Raw genomic sequence first — 17,443 nt, forward strand, 5'->3', positions numbered from 1 at the left:
GCAGGTTTCCGTTTCCTGCATAAAACAGAGCAGGAGACGGAAACCTGCAGGAGTCTCTCTCACCCATTCATTTGAATGGGTGAGAAAGCTGTCTGGCCGTGAGCGGCGGAGAGCGTTTTGCACTCTCTGCCGCAAAACCAGGTTTTTTTTAATCCGGACACAGAGTCGGACATGCAGTACTCTGTGTCCGGATTAAAAAATCCGGTTTCGCGGCAGAGAGCATAAAACGCTCACCGCCGCACCGGTCTGTGCTTTCCGTCTTCTGGCATGCAGAAGACGGAAAGCACAGAACGGAGAGTAGAACGCAGGTGTGAACCTAGCGTAAGAGTTTCTTGACAGCTGCAGAGAAAAGCAGTCATCAGGCGCTTGTGTAGTTCACGTGTTTTTTTTTGCATCTAGCTTGCAAACTTACAAAAACAAAGAAAAAAAAAAATCCAAAATCAAGCAATGTGGAATTGAACTGAAAAAGCAACATTTTGTTTCTCTTTATATGTTTCACAAAATACGAAAAGAAAACCCATCTAAGTTACTTTATTTTAACGTCTCGAGCTGATGTTTAACACCAAACATAAGTAGTATTTTATATTTCTCCGCAAATCAAGCAGAACCATTCTCTCCTCTGAGGAGCCAAAGAAATAACACTTTATTTCACATTTCTTATTTACAGCATCCACAATATTTCCTCAATATCCAGGATTAAACCAGCAATAAAGTATAAAGCAGATAAATTCCAAACGTAAACTATTAAAGCTAAAAAAGAAAATACGCATATTTGTGAGTATTCAAAATACATTTAAAGGGGTTGGTCACTTTCTGGCTGTTGTATGCGAGATGGAATAATACGGTCATGGTTACCTGACATTTTTCAAGCCACGCCACCTTGCACAAATGCCGTTACATATACATGAAGGTTATGTCTATAAGATGGCAGAGGGAGAGACAAGTGATAGACACGTTATCTCCCCTATTTACAACACACAGGGACAGATTTATCATGGCTTGTGAGCAACAAAAAAAAATATGTATTTTTCCGTGCATACTTGTATTGATAAATCCACCATCTGTGCTAACACATATCTGGCACATGACGCTCCGTCAGCCATCTAATGCACAAAACCTCCGTGCTGAAGAAGAGGAATGGCTTGAAAAGTGTCAAAAATGTCATACATCAATAGGAACAAGAAAGTGGCCAACCTGTAGCTCAAAACATTTCTAGTTGTCAAATTCCACACATGCAGCTTTTAAAAACAGATATATTACACATTAGAAACCATCAGCAAGTTGGACCCCTCAAAACGGCTGACAGTGCAATCCATAGGACAGAAAGAGCAGTGTAAAAATGTCAAAGGTGAGGTCTATGTTTTAATGTCCCCGATGCCATGATCACAAGTGTCCGAGGCTCTTAGCACTGAGATATATAATCGGGGACGGAAGGGGAGGAGCTGTAAATTGTACACTAGAGCCATGTCTCAAGGCAGAGGAGAAGGTTGAGAAACATTAAAGATGGTTGGGAGATCATATAATTAAAGGGATCCTATCATTAAAACTAAAATTTTTTTGTCCCTAACACGTAGGAATAGAAGTCTTCTCCGTGCCGCCATTCGGTAGAAATCCCAGTTTTCATTGGTATGAAAAGGAGTTCTCTCGTAGCACTGGTGGCGGGCCCCAGCGCTCAAACAGCACTGGGGGCATCCCCAATGCTGCGAGAGAACTCTCCAGCGCCGCCTCCATCTTCTTCAGTAACAGCCTCTCTGCGTGCCTTCTTCTGGCACTGGCAGTCAAACTTCTAGGCCTCGGGCAAAGCCAACTGTGCATGCCCACGGCCACAAGAAAATGGCCGCTTACACAGTATTGTAGCGCCCATTTTCTTGTGGCCTGTGGGCATGCGTAGTCAGCTGCCCGAAGCCTAAAAGTTTGAAGCCAGTGCCGGAAGAAGACGCGTGACGACTGTTCCTGAAGAAGATGGAGGCGTCATTGGAGAATTCTCTCACAGCATTTGGGATGCCCCCCAATGCTGTTTGAATGGAGACTGCCCCCAGTGCTGCGAAAGAACTCATTTGCATCCCGACAAAAACCGGGATATCACGCGAACGGTGGCCCGGAGAAGACATGTAAAGGTAGGAGAAGAATAGCCTTTCTTAAGGTTAATTCTTATGTGTTAGGGACAAAAAAAAAAAATTGAATTTTAATGATAGGATCCCTTTAAGTGCATGCAGCAGGTGAGGGCTTGGAAAAACCAATGCACCGATACTTACCCACATTCTCCCGTTACTGTGCTAGGCCAGCAGTTACTGTGGTTGGTTTCGGTGGGTCCATTTGAGGTTACATCTGTGCTACAGTTATTGTATACAGAGCCGCTGCAACCGCCAGCCCAGCCCAAGAAGGGGGAGGGGGGAATGCAAACAGGTATGAACATACTAATGACTGCTTTTATTTTGTTGAACCTGTACAATCCCTCTACACATTGCACATGAAAGGGCTGGTCTCTTAGTGGCTTGCAATCGTAGTGCAGGGAGGATTAAATAGAGTTTCCTAGCCATGCAAGCTGCATGACCATTGCCGTATGTATGTTGACACTGCTCCCCCAATCCAATATACACCAAGTCACTGTCAGTGGTTCCAAGGGGTCCAAATTGCTGACAGACTCTCTTTAAGCTCTAACACAGGTTATGCATTTTGATCTTTAAAATGACCAGTAGATACTTAAAACTAGCACTAGAACCACTTCTGCAAGCCATAAAATGCCACTTGTGAAGAATGAAATAACTGGAATCATGGAGATTATGGTGATCTGAAGCATCTGCCACAATCGACAGTTCAAGCTGTTACTCCGGGTGAAATCATACAGCACAAGAGCGGTCCAAACATCACATAGCCTGAAGAGCCAAGCTGCGCATCAGAGCATCCACATACAAGGTAGTAAACTAAAAGCGCTTCTGAACATCATGTGCATTTCCCATTCAGATGTCAACTTTTGGGTGGCAAATCCACTTGAAAACGTTGAAAAGCATCACGCGAGTTGCATAAAGGAAAACGAATAAGCCTCTCTTCCTTCAATCTGTACAATCTTCTCAAGAGAAAACAAAAGCAGGCTCCACCTTGTACACTCACCTTCCCAAAAGGAAATACAAATCTTAAAAGGAGTTTTCCAGGACCCAGACTCTCCCAGTTGACTACCGCAATTCAAGTGAAGTATTTTTGCAATATGAAGTCAGTACCGTGTTGTTCCAGTTAGCGGTATTCCCAACATGTCATGTGATCTTCCTCAGCTCTTCCAGTGACATCACATATACTATGGAGTTTCCACCTGCAGGTCCTTGTTTTCTCCTACAGTGGAGACTGCTTCCTCTCCACAGTCCCCGCCAAAAGCGTTAATATCTACTGTGCATGCGCTTCCTGTATTGCATCATTATACAACTCCTCTGACAGCTCCAGTAAGTACTGCGCATGCGCAATAGACCTCAGCAATACAGGCAGAGTGAGCGCATGTGTAATAGATCTTGGCAATACAGTTAGAGGGTGCTAACGCGTGGTAGACACTAGAGCCATGACATCTCCTTTGTGACACCACTAGTACGGACTGCACACGCACGATATCTTGGCAATACAGGTAGAGGGAGCACATGCTCAGTATACACTAGCACCACCCACGAGGACTACAAGGAGGAAGCCATTTTATTGTAATTGAAGATGACAAGGACACAGGTGTGGAACTCATTGGTACATGTGATGTCACGGGAAAGAGCCAAAAGATCATGTGATACTCCGGAAACAACGCCGGTAGTCAACTCAAAGAGTATGGGTTCTAGACAACCCCTTTAGGCAGTTCATTCTGCAAACCATTGGAATAAAAATTTTGCCACTAGCTCACTATAAGTAAAATACATAACATACTAAAGTAAACATAGCAATAATATGTCTTGCCCATTCAGAACGCAAAGGCAAAAGTAGGATAGCAAATTAGTAGAGCGGATTTTTTTTTTTTTTGGTACCATAACAGGTCCAAGATACGATGCACAACTTGATATTTACATTAGCAAAAGAAAGTGGAAAAAAATTACAAGTCCTACGTAGTCTCTATAAGTAGCTTGTGGCAAAATCTGTATTCCATATATCATACACGGTAAAAAAAAAAAAAAAAAAAAAAGGAACGTCATTTCCACCGTACAAACACCTGATTTGCAACATTTTAGGCAGGATCTTGGTAAGGAGCCTTATTGCATATATAACATAAGACATTTAGATTCACATCAATTTGTACATTTTTGAAAGTTACAAGATTTCCCCACAAAATGTTCAGGAAACAATACATTTAAACATTAAAAAAAAAACATGTGCTTAATAAGAATTAACACTGGCAAAAAAACAAGGAAAAAAACAACTAAAAACAGTTGCCATATCAGGTTTTGACGTCACCCAATGATACCCTAACTAGTCAAGTGTTCTACAAATACAATTTACCTAAACCAGCATGAAACAGACCTGCAAAATGTAGATGCTTTGTCCTGTAAGTGTACGTCAGTTTGTGTACAAAAGATAGTGTATTGCTAGAAAAAAAGTAGAGGATGCCTTAACCTAAAACAAGCTTTACTTTCCTCGAGCCCATTGGCCGGTCATTTAAGTCAACCACTGCTGCCATGGCCTCATCTCGGGACTCAAACGCAACCATGGCTTCTCCTGTAGGCATGCCCTTTTCGCTATATTTCAAGCACACAGATCCAGGTATCAATTGGTAACCATAAAAGAAATCTAATATTTCATCTACAGTAACTGTAAAGGGCATATTCTGGATCTTAATCACAGTTGGCCCCGGTTTCGCAGATCCATTTCCAAAGCCTGGAGGCCCACTAATTGTTAGATTCCCTGGACCAAAACCTGGAGGGGGGTTCATACCACCAGGACTACCTGGTAAATTTGGGGGGGCTGCATTAAAGCTAGGGGGAGCATTTGTACTGACAGGTCCACTTCCAAATGGCGGAGGAGCAGCTCCAAACCCAGCAGGGGGCACATTAAAGTGACTAGGGCCGCTCACAAATTCTGGAGGATCAACAGGAGAGTTTTTCACATTCGATGTACCTGGTGGTGGCGGCCTTGGATCTACAAATCCAATTCCCATTGCAGGTGGCGGAACAGGGGGAACAAAGGTACTACTTGGTCCACTGAATTTGCCTGGCAGAAGAAAGTTCTGACCGTTATTGTCATTTAGGTTACTATTCAGATAGGCAAACTCATCTCCACTGGCCCGCATAGGATCAGGTATGTTACTATAGTTCTGCATCTTGTATGCCTTTCGGCCTACTATTGGAGGATTGATCTCAATTTCTTTCCGTTCTTCATTATTCACCACACGAAGGAAAGCATCTCTCCCATTTAACTTTTTACGATTGAGGCGCTCAGATTTCCGAGCATCATCTTCGCTCCTAAACTGAATGAGGGCCTGTCCTAAGCCTTGACCATTGTTATCTGTCAAGACCTGCACGCTGTTCTCCTCCACACCGATACCTTCTAAATGAAAGAACTGAAAGACATCTTTTCTACCTATGTTATATGGCAAATTGGAAAGGTGTGCCCAGAGTCGGGGGCTATGCTTGTCCAACTCCATGTCAAGAGAGGAATCCTTATGATCGCCATAATTGTAACTCTGCATTTTTTTCCTAATAGTTTCTATCTTTTCTATCATTTGACTTTTTGTAACTGGGTGAACTTGTATAAATCGATTGCCCATATATTGCTTATGTCGATTCAGTGCAGTTTTATAATCGTTCTCGTTTCTAAATTCCAGAAACCCTTCTCCAGTTGCTTTACCATTGGGTCCATAAGCTATATATATGCTGTCTTCGATAATGTCCAGTTTCTTAAAGAAATCTATCACATGCTTGTTTTCTGCCTCGTAGGGAAGGCCTTTCAAATAAATGCAGAAACCACGCTCATGTGGGGACCTGGACCTGGAGCGCTGCCGACGGCTAGGCGATTTGTTCCTGCCCATTGACTGCGGCATCATATGCAGCGCTCCATGGTGTCCTCCACCATGTTTTCCCACATGTCCACCAGACATTACCCACTGTCTCTCACTTGCTGGGGTAACTTCAACAAAACGTTGTCCCAGGAGCATTCTATTTCGTTTTAAAGCTTCATATGTGTCATGTGGGGTAAGAAGCTTAACTAAAGCCCCGCCTGTGGGGCGACCCATGTGATCTTTTAAAACAACCAATGCATCTATGCGCAAACCATGAAGAAATTCCTTTATGTCATTCTCTGACACAGGAATAGGCAACCCATGAAGGGCCACATACGGGTCATCATGGTTAAGAGGAGGTGGAGGTTTCATTGCATTTTGAGAGCCTAAGGGCATTGGATTTAAGGGCCCGAGAAACAATGGGTTAATATTAGCATTCATCTGGGACCCAGAACCATTCATCCCTGTAGGCAAGGGACCAACGGGTGGTGGATTTAAAGGTGGTATTCCAGTCAGAGGAGGAAGAGAAGACATTGGAGGTACTGGTGGAACTGGTGGTATTGGGGGAACAGGAGGAACTGGAGGCAAGGAAGACACGGGAGGAGGAACGGGCATAGGAGGTATGGATGGCATTGGTGGTAGGGTTGGAATTGCTGGCATTGGAGGCATTGGTGGTGGTGGTACAGAAGGAAGCTGAGGAGCAACACTAGGCATAGGAGATGTAAATGTTGGATTGCAGAAGGCTGCACCTAGACTTGGTGGAGCATTGCCAACATTCGCTGTAGAGAAAGTAGTGACATTCTTACTGCTATCACCTACTGAGGTAACTGTAGAGACTGTGCTAGTAGGAGGACTGCTATAGTTAGGTACAGTTGTTGGCATACTAACTCGACTCATTACAGAGGCTGTGCTCATCGCTGGATTTGGTGGAGGCCCAGGGCGGCTAGAATTTGCTGGTGGGATATCAACATTGGCAGTCTCAAAGCGCCTGCGGCTAAGTTCAATCATGTTCTGCATTTCAGTCTTACTGCTTAACAACAGTGACACCTTTGACCCTTTGATGGTGCCACCTGTGCGCATCATACCAAGCCGAGCATCTTCATCGGTGGCAAAAACGATGAAAGCCTCACCCTGCTCACCCCCTACTATATGTACTCCACCATCAGGAATGGTTAATCCAGAGAAGAAGTGCCGAATATCCATGGTCCCTGCCACTATAGGCAGACCTTGCAAGCGGATGACCACAGCCATGCTGCGTTGAAACAACAAACACCTGCAGATGAAAAAAGCAACGTCCACATCAGACTTAGGATTTAGACAGACTACAATGAATTAGTTTTTATCTTTAGTTTTCCCTTTCAGCATTTCTCTCTCCAAATAAATACACATACACGTTTGCAACAGAGCACAAAACAATACCATATACTACAGAGCCATATATAAGCAATAATGAAGATACCTCAGCAGCAACATTTTAATTCATGAGTTTGTGATGTAATAAGATACATTTGCTAAAGTCCATCAAAACGAACATATAAAAGATTCCTTAAGATCTACAGAAATCAAAAGAAAATGGAAAAAGAAACCACGTCTCTGGTAAACTAAATACTCAACTTATTACTTAGCTGCAACTATACAGACAAAAATATTTAGAAGGTTTTCCAGGATTTATTAACTTATGAACCATCCTTAGTCTAGGCCCGTGATGACAAACCTATGGCACGGGTGCCAGAGATAGCACTCAGAGCCCTATCTGGGCACCCATCTGCACAGTAGATTATTCTGTGTGTGGGCCAATGTGGAGTAGATTATACTGTGTGAGGGTCACTGTGAACTAGTTGGGACTGTGTGTGTGCGTGGGGGGGGGTCACCATGGAGCAGAAAGCTCTATAAAGCCCCATTCACATGACCGTATTTTGTAGGTCCGTAACTATCCGCAATTGTGGAACCGCACATTATTAACGTTAAATTTCCATGTTGGCACTTTGTGATAAATTAGTGGGTTTGGGTTGCAGTTTGGGCACTCTGTCTCTAAAAGGTTCGCCATTACTGGTCTAGGCCAACAACTGAAGATCAGCAAGGGTCCAACACAGATAGGCTGTTTGATCACAGGCCAAGCTGCTGAGCTTCAATACCAAGCACATTACTTATACACATTTACCATGCTTAGCAAGTAGGGAAGAGGCTGCAGCTTCCCCACACAGATGAGTAGCAGGAATCCTGTCTGTTGGACCCCCACCAATCTTTAATCAACAACCTGTCCTAAGGATAGTCCGGTTAGTTATTTAGAAAACACAATGCACGCTGCATTCCTATATTAAACCCTGATAGCTGAATCCAATCTCCATCCAAAAGTCCATCAGGTTTGGTGGTGGGATGTATGTCCACATTATATATATATATATATATATATATATATATATATATATATATATATATATATATTTTGAACAACTTCACTCAATTTTCCATGTTCTGCCATTCATTTTATATTGCTGAAAACTCCTCATTTACTCTTTAATAAACTTCTCCCACCAACACATTACTAAGGAAGATGGTAAGAAAAAGGAGCAGACATACAAATCCCAGAAGGCAGATTGTTAAATGTTCCAATAACTAGTGCAAGATGCTTCGATACACAGTCAAAAGACAGCAAAAAGTGTGCCGACCCTACTGCACCTCAAGGCTGTCATACACATATAACACAGATGTTCGCTAAGTTTGGCTTTACAGCATTTTCCATCTAGTTGCAATCGAATAGATGCAGAAACAAAACAACATCAATGCTACACTGGTACACTTGAAAAACTAAATATATCCCCTTTACCTAGAAAGAAAGCATTCACTCCCTACATGCTTAACTAGTCCCTGGACAGAGTTTTACATAATACACAATTTACTATATGAATTATCCAATGGGTATCAGGAAAGACAGAAACCAGGACTGGGGATTTAAGAGTGAGCACCTTCTCTCAGGGTAAGACTACATGCACACACTTGCCATGAAAACAGAACAGCAAATGGAGGGCATGTGTGTGCAATCCATGTTCTCCACATACCCAGTCACTTTAACGAATGAGTCTGTTCTGCAAAAACACATAAATTTGATGCACAACTAGGAACAGCAGCAATGCTACACGTGCTGTAGAAATACAGACTTCATATAGAAATACAGCCGCTGACCTACAACTACTCAGACCATTTCAATACAGGACTAACAAAGGATGTTTGAGTGCTCTAAGCTAAACTCGCCTGTGACTTGTATTGCTACTTTCCACTTCTTTATTTCACCGTACAACTTTAATGCATATATACCAACTACGAGACACTACGATACTCATGATCCAATCCGACCAAATCCAAGTGATAGATAACCTTTCACCACCTTTACCTCTTAACACATGGATTTTATTTCTTTAGCCCCACCATTCCTGAGAAATCATTTCTATTAGTTTCTGCATAATGATACTCTCTGCTGTCAGGTGGGCAGTGCCTTTATTTCTGTTCACGCCCAGGACCGCCCACCTGACAGTAGAGAACACAATTGTGCTGAAACTAATAGAAATGATTGCTCAGGAACGGTGGAGGCTACAGAAAAATTACATCCACACCAGAATCAGAGGAGCGGCGCCAATTAGAGTGGCTCTTTCATGCCCTCCTGCACATGCGGTTTTATATACCAATAGAAAGCAGACGGTGGGCTGAATTCTGTACACTGTCGGATTTCCCATTATGTCCCTGGGGGCTGGAGATATCGGTTCAGTTACCAATCTCTGCCCACTGCTTAGTGTCATGGCTGGACAGTACAGGGCTATGGACGAGTACTGTCGGGAGGGGGGGCCTTCCTCAACGCCCAGCTAGACTGTCAGGAACGCCTTTCTGACAGTGGGCAGAGATTGGTACCAGCACCATTATCTCCAGTCCTTGGGCACATAACGGGAAGGCAGACATCGAGCTGAATTCAGCCGATAGTGAGCGGTATATAAAACCGCATGTGCCTGAGGAAACGAAAGGTCCTCTTTAAAGCATGTAAGGAGTTGCAGTTGGTGGTGAACAATCCTTTAACATTTTTTAGTTGGTCATTTTATAAATGCTGTTAACATTTGAGAAGAGAGATTATACTAAAGCATCAGCTGCAGATAATGGAAGAGATAGTCTAAAAACTACATGAGTAAAAAGAACAGCTTACCTGCAGAGAATTAGATTTTTTTTTCTCTTTATTGGGAAGAATCCGGTGAATCCTGTAGGCAACCAATAAAAAAATCTTTATGACTGCAAAAAAAGAATGAAATTAAAGGCACACGTGAAAATCACAAACCAACAGAAAATGCATTAGGTAACCCAGCGAATAGTCTGCCTTTCTGAAAACACGCAGCAGGATGAGATGCCAACATCGTTTATTTCGGATGAAATATGGATAATGGTAAACATTTTCATATTCCTAAGCAATATTTCCAGATATACAAAAAGGTGTAAAAACCTGTTCCACTTGCCTAAATATTCTGTCAGGTGTCATTTCAGATGGATACCTCAAATACAGAGATACAGTAACATATGGTGATAACATATTGGCTCGGAAGATTAATCACAGCAATTTCCTAATATATGATGAATAACAAATGCCTGTATTCATGACCAGGCTATAAACAGTATTCTAAAGAAAGTCCTCTAGAAGGGAGAGTACTGTTTAGCATCTTTCTATGAGTCCATATGGCTGCATGTCAAACCAATGCCATAAAATAAAACCAGAGCCATAAACCATCCCAATAAGCTTCAGTATGGTAACCCAAGTGTTCATGACCAATGGCTGGATCCATTATGGAAGCAAAGAGTGAAGCTCGCAGACCCAATTTAAGACAAACATACCATACTAAGTCGTAGATATAACAAACCAGAATCCATTGCTTTTGTCAAACTTTTCTGCGTTGTGTCGTGAATAAAAGATTCATACAAAGGAGTCTTCCATAAAACGCCAATATCAAATACCATTAAATATATCATTTATAAGCCGTGACCCATACAACAAGCCATCACAATATGTATGATGCAAACATGGTCCAGTGAACACACCATGCTTGGCTGGAGATTTCCACAAGTTTTCTTTGGAGAAAATAAAATTTCATAGCCATCAAAGGCCATCACACATTTGGCAAGGTTGTAAAACTGTATATTCCGGATAAAAGTTCTGCGATTCTCACAGAACCGAGCAACGAAGCTCAATTATTAAGGGATGAGAATATCATTCTATGTTCAGGCTCCAGGACGACATTGCACAACGTGAAATCTACATTGATGTAAAGAACGAGAAAAGCTGTCAGTACCAAAATACGGAACGGAAATGACATACCAAAAACCAAACCAATACCTGTAATCACAGATGTTACAATGCACCAAAACAGAGAAAAGTCTTCTTTTACAAAGGAAGCCATCTGCGGTGCACGGAACTACCCATCAGGAAGCACAGACCATGCAAAACATGTAGAGGAATTGTACAACTATTAGACAAGAAGTTGATGTAACAGCAGAGCCATAGGTTTTACATACTGAGTTGTCTATGCTTCGCAAACAACTAGTCAAAGCCAGAGGAAGAATCTTATATGCGCTTTGTTAGGACATGAGCCTGAACAAAACACATTGTAGACAAAATCTTAACGCACAATGAAGAGTAAAACAAAATCAACAGGTTTTTAGGAAATGGAAATAATAGCTGCAAAACAGAACAAATATCTCAGACTCAAAAACCAAAGATGAGGTCCTGGAACACCTCCAAATCATAGAAAACAGTCACCCAAGTCCACAGGGCCCAAACCAAGAAGGGGTAGTCATTTTTTATTTTTTGTACATACAGATGCCCTCATACACAGCAGCCGCCACTGGAAATGGAGAATCAGGGAGAGGCGAGTACTGCAGCTATTCAAGTCATCGTCTCTCACAACCCCCTTTAAGCAAACCAGTTCAAGTGTAAAGAACTGCAGACGTCTTCTGAAAGAAATATGAGATATGAAAGCTGCAAGCAAATTATTTTGTTCTTATTACTGCATTGCCTATTCAGTGGAGATTTAAGTAATGTAACCAAGAAGCGATCCGCCAGCACAGATCTCCAGCATTCAGTCACTGGGGCCACAATATGCACATAAAGGGCCTGGTGCACAGAAGTAAAGCAGCAAATAGATTAGGACTGTCCATATCAACAAGTCGGATCACTGTCATTATCAAATCTGTTCTGGAAAACAAAGCTGAAATACAAGTAGCAAGTATGTAAGCACAGAAGTGACACAACCTCATCAACATCACCTTCATTACATCTCACTTCATTGGATCCCAGTTTCTAAATGACTTTAAAGTTAACCTTAAAACCTGACGTTGCAATATTGCCTAGGCCATGCCTTAGAAAGTGTGTGACAGGCAATAGTCCTTGTTTAGTTAGTAGCTCCATCTCTGTTCTCTGACTGTTCTGTTACCATTTCCCTCTTATATGTGCTTGCTCATTTGATGAAGCACTGCACAATACATCATGCACATAACTTGCTAAATGCCATAGGTCATTTTTTTAATAGGTCCAAGGAACCTAAAATATATTAGAATCAATATTAATACTACTTAAATATCTATAGGAGATAAGCCAGCGTTGTGTGTCTACAGTCCCCCCCATAAACGTGATACAGGCACACCTATGCATCCTCTGACACAGAAAGCTGGACATACATCCAATATCTTGTGTGTTAGGCCCAGTTCACATCTGTGCATGGGTTTCTATTCGGGGAGTCTACTTAGGAACCCTCCGGAACAGAAACATAATCTGCATTAAAAAAAAAAAAGTGGTTACCTAAGGAAACCCGCAGACCCTATAGATGATAATGAGGTCCCCGTGGTTTCCGTATGAAAATGCAGAGAGCAAAGTGCTGCTTGTAGGACCTTTCTCTCCACATTTATCATGCGGCCAGAGCAACGGAATGACCCAAATGCAGATGTGAACCAGGCCTAACAAGTATCAAACATATTTCCCAATAAACATGCACGCTCGGTCAGGAGTAATTGTTGTAACAGAGAGTCAAGCCCAAGATATACTACTTAGGTAAAGATGAGCAAGAATAGCACACACCCATAGGAATGAATGGACGCAGTCGGCATGCAGACTTTGCCGGCGGCCAGCCGGTTAACCCCCTGCGTGCCGGCTGCGTCCATTCATTCCTGTGGGTGCGTGCTATTCAAAATGGGAGTTTCGAATAGTACTCGCTCATCTCTATTCTTAGGATATGTTCACACTGAATTTTTTGCAGGCAGATTTTGACACAGAATCAGCCTGCAAAAAAGGCTCCCATTCATTTCAATAAGAGTCGCTCACTTTTTTTTTTCCCCCACTAGCAATTTTTTTCAGCTAGCAGCAAAAAGCAGCAACATGCCCTATCTTCCAGCGGATTCCGTGGCTGAATCAGCCGCAGCGTCCATGGCTCGAGACTCACCCCCAATTAGGCCAATACGGGCCTAACCAGAGACAAGATGCCAAAGCACTGCATCCCGCACAGCGGAAAAGGTTTCTGCCGTGTGAACGGGCTCTAATAGTGGTTTGGGTAATTGTTCTTTTTGCCAGGCATCATATAAGGCGAGTCTGCTGCCTTTCAAGTCAAACATACGCTTTCTGGCCCTCACAAACAAATGTAGCCTGTATTTTCAGGTCTGATTTCAGACAATGAAAATAAATGGGAGAAGATTTCTTAAGACTGGAATTTAGAATTTCTTTTATATTAACATTTTAAATCAAGAATATTGGCAAATATATATTTTTCCCCTTTAGGGAAGGTAATGGGCTAATGAAATAAAATTTATCAAAACAGATTGACAACGTCATAAAACAAAACTGCTGACCCTTCTCTACTCTGCGCACAAGAAGCCGATCCGAACAGCACGCACACATAGAAATGAATGGAAGCACCTGTGACGCTGACTTTGTCGGCGCCCGGCGTCACAGGTGCTTCCATTCATTTCTATGGGTGCGTGCTGTTCGCATCGGCTGATCCGAACAGTGTTCGCTCATCTCTAATTGTAAGCCCTTGCATGCAGGGCCCTCTATAGCACTGTGCCAGTCGGTCATTGTTAGCATTATATTTGTTTGGATATTTTGTGCACCGTATGTAAGCCCCCAAATGTAAAGCACCATGGAATTAATATAATAATTAGAGATGAGTGAACACTAATCGAAACAGCTGTTTCGAATAGCATGCTTGCGTAGAAATGAATGGAAGCTTAACCCCCCGCGTGCCGGCTGCGTCTATTCATTTCTATGGGAGTGTGCTATTCGAAACGGCTGTTTCGAGTAGTGTGCGCTTGTCTCTAATCATAATGTACAGCACCACGGAATTAATATAATGTACAGCACCATGGAATATAATAATGTAAAGCACCGTGGAATTAATGGTGCTGTATAAATAAACAACAATAGTAATACTATGCTCTAATATACAATAGCCAAGTGTACTGAAGAAGAAAAAAAAAAAATGCATCAAAAAAAAAGAAAAAATTATATATATATATATATATATATACATACATACATATACACACACACAGGTATTTTTTTTTTTTTTTTAAAAACATGTTAAAACTACAAAAAATGTTAAATGCCTGAAACAAATTTATTCAATGTGCAAAATTCTCAGTGTGAACATACCCTCAGAAATGAATGGGAGGCAAAAAAAAAAAAAAAAAACAACAAGAAAAACCATTCTACACTAGTTCATAGCATACAGTAGAGTAGGTGACCCCACTGGGGTTTAGGGCCCATTCACACAGAGTTTTGTGGCGTGGATTCTGACGCAGAATTTTTCCGCTCGCGGAAAAAGGAACCCATTTAAGTCAGTGGGAGGCTTTTTTCCGCACGGATTCAAATTCCGCTTCAGAAAACTCTGTGTGAATGAAGCCTTACAGGTTTTGCTTTGGGGTCCAGGAGCTGTGGCCCCTCCAGGATCACTAGAGGTTAGACCCCCACCAATAATGTATACGGCATCTCCTATCTACATGGCACCACTATATCCTATGGGTTACCCCTTCCGTGGAGACATTTTACATATTAGGAGGTCCAATCTGTTGACCCCACTACAACTCCCGCCATACCCTGGCAGCATATGGGAGTTGTAGTGACGTCTCTAGACAGGGAATCACCTCACAGACTATCTGAATTTTTACACGGACATGTTATATTGCTAAAAATATTAATTCTTATGTCGGGTTGTCTGAAAATCTGATGAAATATAAACTGCACAGGGGGAGAAAAACGTGACATGTGAATAAGTCCATAAAGCACCAACCTAAAAGCCCCATATGCTGGGAGCCATATTGCTTTACCACAACCATATTACCATGAAGTACGCCCCCTATTGTTCTACTACATCCAGCAATACAGATACGCTAGAATCTGCCAAAGTAAACCGCACGTCTATATAAGCGACTATACACAAGTGTAAATGAGGTAACGCTGCACATGATAATTCTAGTCACACATTTATGGACAATACATTCAAACTGCCCGGCGAACCCCGAGCAGGCCCCGGCCATCCCTCCCTCACACACTCCCCCTCAGCGCCTCCGGACGTCTCTTACCGCTGCAATCTTTTAATGAAAGAAAAAAACTGAGAGAAAACAAGGCAGAAGGGAAGGCGCCGCGCTCTCTCCCCTCTCGCCCTCCTCTCGTCGTGTCGCACGCTATATTTTATTATCACGCTTTCTGTCTCCTGAAGTCGCAGCCGCGCAAAATGGCGGCTGCACAGAGGTCTGACGTCACGTGACGAGTCGCTGCCATTACAACTCGTGGGGGCGGAGCCTGTGAATCCCGCCCGCCTGAGGGGAGGGCGACAATGGCGCCTTGTTGTTTACATCTGTCTGTCACAGTCGGTCTTTAGCTGGACAGGGATTCCTTGGGGAGTGCTCATTGTACTGTGTGGCGACGTCTTTTTCTTTTCAAAATAAAATATGAATTTGACAAAGTCTTGTGTGAGTTTTGGAAGGGTGGTCGCCATCTTTGAATCAAAGCTCCTCATCCCTTATCCCTTTTGTATTATAGGCCTTAAAGCTAAGGCCTGGTTCACATGTGCGTTGGTAATCCGTTAGGGAGAGTCCGCATGGGAACCACACCAAACGGGCTACCAAATGCATTGACAAACAGTGTGCAGTGAAAGCACATAGACTCCATAGACTATAATGGGGTCCGTGTGCTTTCCACACGAGTCATGCGGACAGGAAAGTAGATTGTGAACTACTTTCCTCTCCGACCGTGCGGAAAGCACACAGACCCCATTATAGTCTATGGGGTCCATGTGCTTTCACTGCACACCGTTTGTCAATACGTTTGCTAGTCCGTTTGGGGTGGTTCCCATGCGGACTCCTCTAACAGATTACCGACACAGGCATCAGACCCCACACGTAGCAGGCTGCAGCCAAAAAGCACTGCGGGGAAAAACAGCAATATTGCATTGTGGTTTTTCCCACAGTACTTTTTATAGGAAGTCCAGAGAGTTTTTCTCTGCAGACTTTCTGTCCCTATTATACCTATATGGAAACCGCCAGCATTTCCACAAATAGAATTGACATGCTGCGATTTGCAATTCCACTGCAGGTATTTTTCTGCAATGGGTGAATGGGATTAGCCAGAATCCCATCCACTTTTCAGGGACTGTAAGGTCAGGTTCACACGGGAGTTTTTTTAACCGGATTTTGACGCGGAGGCTGCCTCAGAATCCAGTCCAAAAAAAACAGCTAGCCACAACTGGATGCCGGTACAGTGCACTGGCATCTGCGCACTGCAACGGCACCGATGCACTGCGGTCCAGTCTCAAAGCTCTTGTTTTGGTGGAAATCCCTGCTGCACGTGACTGCTGAAGCCTATCAGTGGCCCGAGGAAAGGACACAGGATATGACAGGTGACTTATGCGAGTGATGTCCTGATTCCATTACTGTGGCCGCCGATTGGCCTCAGCAGTCACATGCGGCATTTTTTACTGAAAAACAACAGCAACAGTATAATAGAACTACATAATGATAGGAGGAGGATACACAGAGAAATCATAGGAAAGGAGGGAGGGAGAATTTCTGCACTGTGCTATGCGCCAGTGACCGCTGAACTTTTCACATACACTGGACAATTCACCTTTTCATTACCAATAATCTCATTTTGTTAATTTGCAAATTTGTTACACCTCACTGTGGAAAAAAACTACTTTTGTCAAAATGAATCAGGCATGGATAGGGGACTATTTTCACACTCCTCTAGCTGAATAGTGGTATCACCTTCTCCCTGTATAATGTTCCATTTACTGAACTACTGATGCTGCCTGCTAATCCCAAATAGCCAGACATTCTCCCTCGCAGTCTGGTCCATAACATTCCATGCCATAATACAACTTTATGTTATATGGGAACATGTCTAAGTCCACATTGGTTGTAGTGATATTGTAATGTGAGGACAGACGCCAGTATATACATGGTGTCCTTACT

At 42.8% G+C, this 17,443-nt stretch overlaps 2 protein-coding genes across 3 annotated transcripts in view; both read right to left on the bottom strand.

Moving 5' to 3' along the window:
* CPNE1 (copine 1) overlaps nt 1–17,443 on the bottom strand; it is a 340,171-nt gene that overhangs the window by 52,863 nt on the left and 269,865 nt on the right. The gene's annotated exons all lie outside the window — the stretch shown is intronic.
* Nucleotides 621–15,706, bottom strand: RBM12 (RNA binding motif protein 12). 2 transcript variants are annotated; one of them, XM_075277622.1, is made up of 3 exons: nt 15,554–15,706; nt 10,146–10,197; nt 621–7,229 (listed from the first exon to the last, which is right to left on the bottom strand). In XM_075277622.1, exon 3 carries the CDS (start codon nt 7,205–7,207, stop codon nt 4,571–4,573), a length of 2,637 nt encoding a protein of 878 aa, XP_075133723.1. In that variant the 5' UTR covers nt 7,208–7,229; nt 10,146–10,197; nt 15,554–15,706; the 3' UTR covers nt 621–4,570. The 2 variants fall into 2 exon arrangements, with proteins under 2 accessions (XP_075133723.1, XP_075133721.1); XM_075277620.1 differs by having other exon boundaries at nt 10,146–10,228.

The sequence above is a fragment of the Leptodactylus fuscus genome, chromosome 6 (assembly GCF_031893055.1).
Source record: "Leptodactylus fuscus isolate aLepFus1 chromosome 6, aLepFus1.hap2, whole genome shotgun sequence".
Classification (NCBI taxonomy): domain Eukaryota; kingdom Metazoa; phylum Chordata; class Amphibia; order Anura; family Leptodactylidae; genus Leptodactylus; species Leptodactylus fuscus.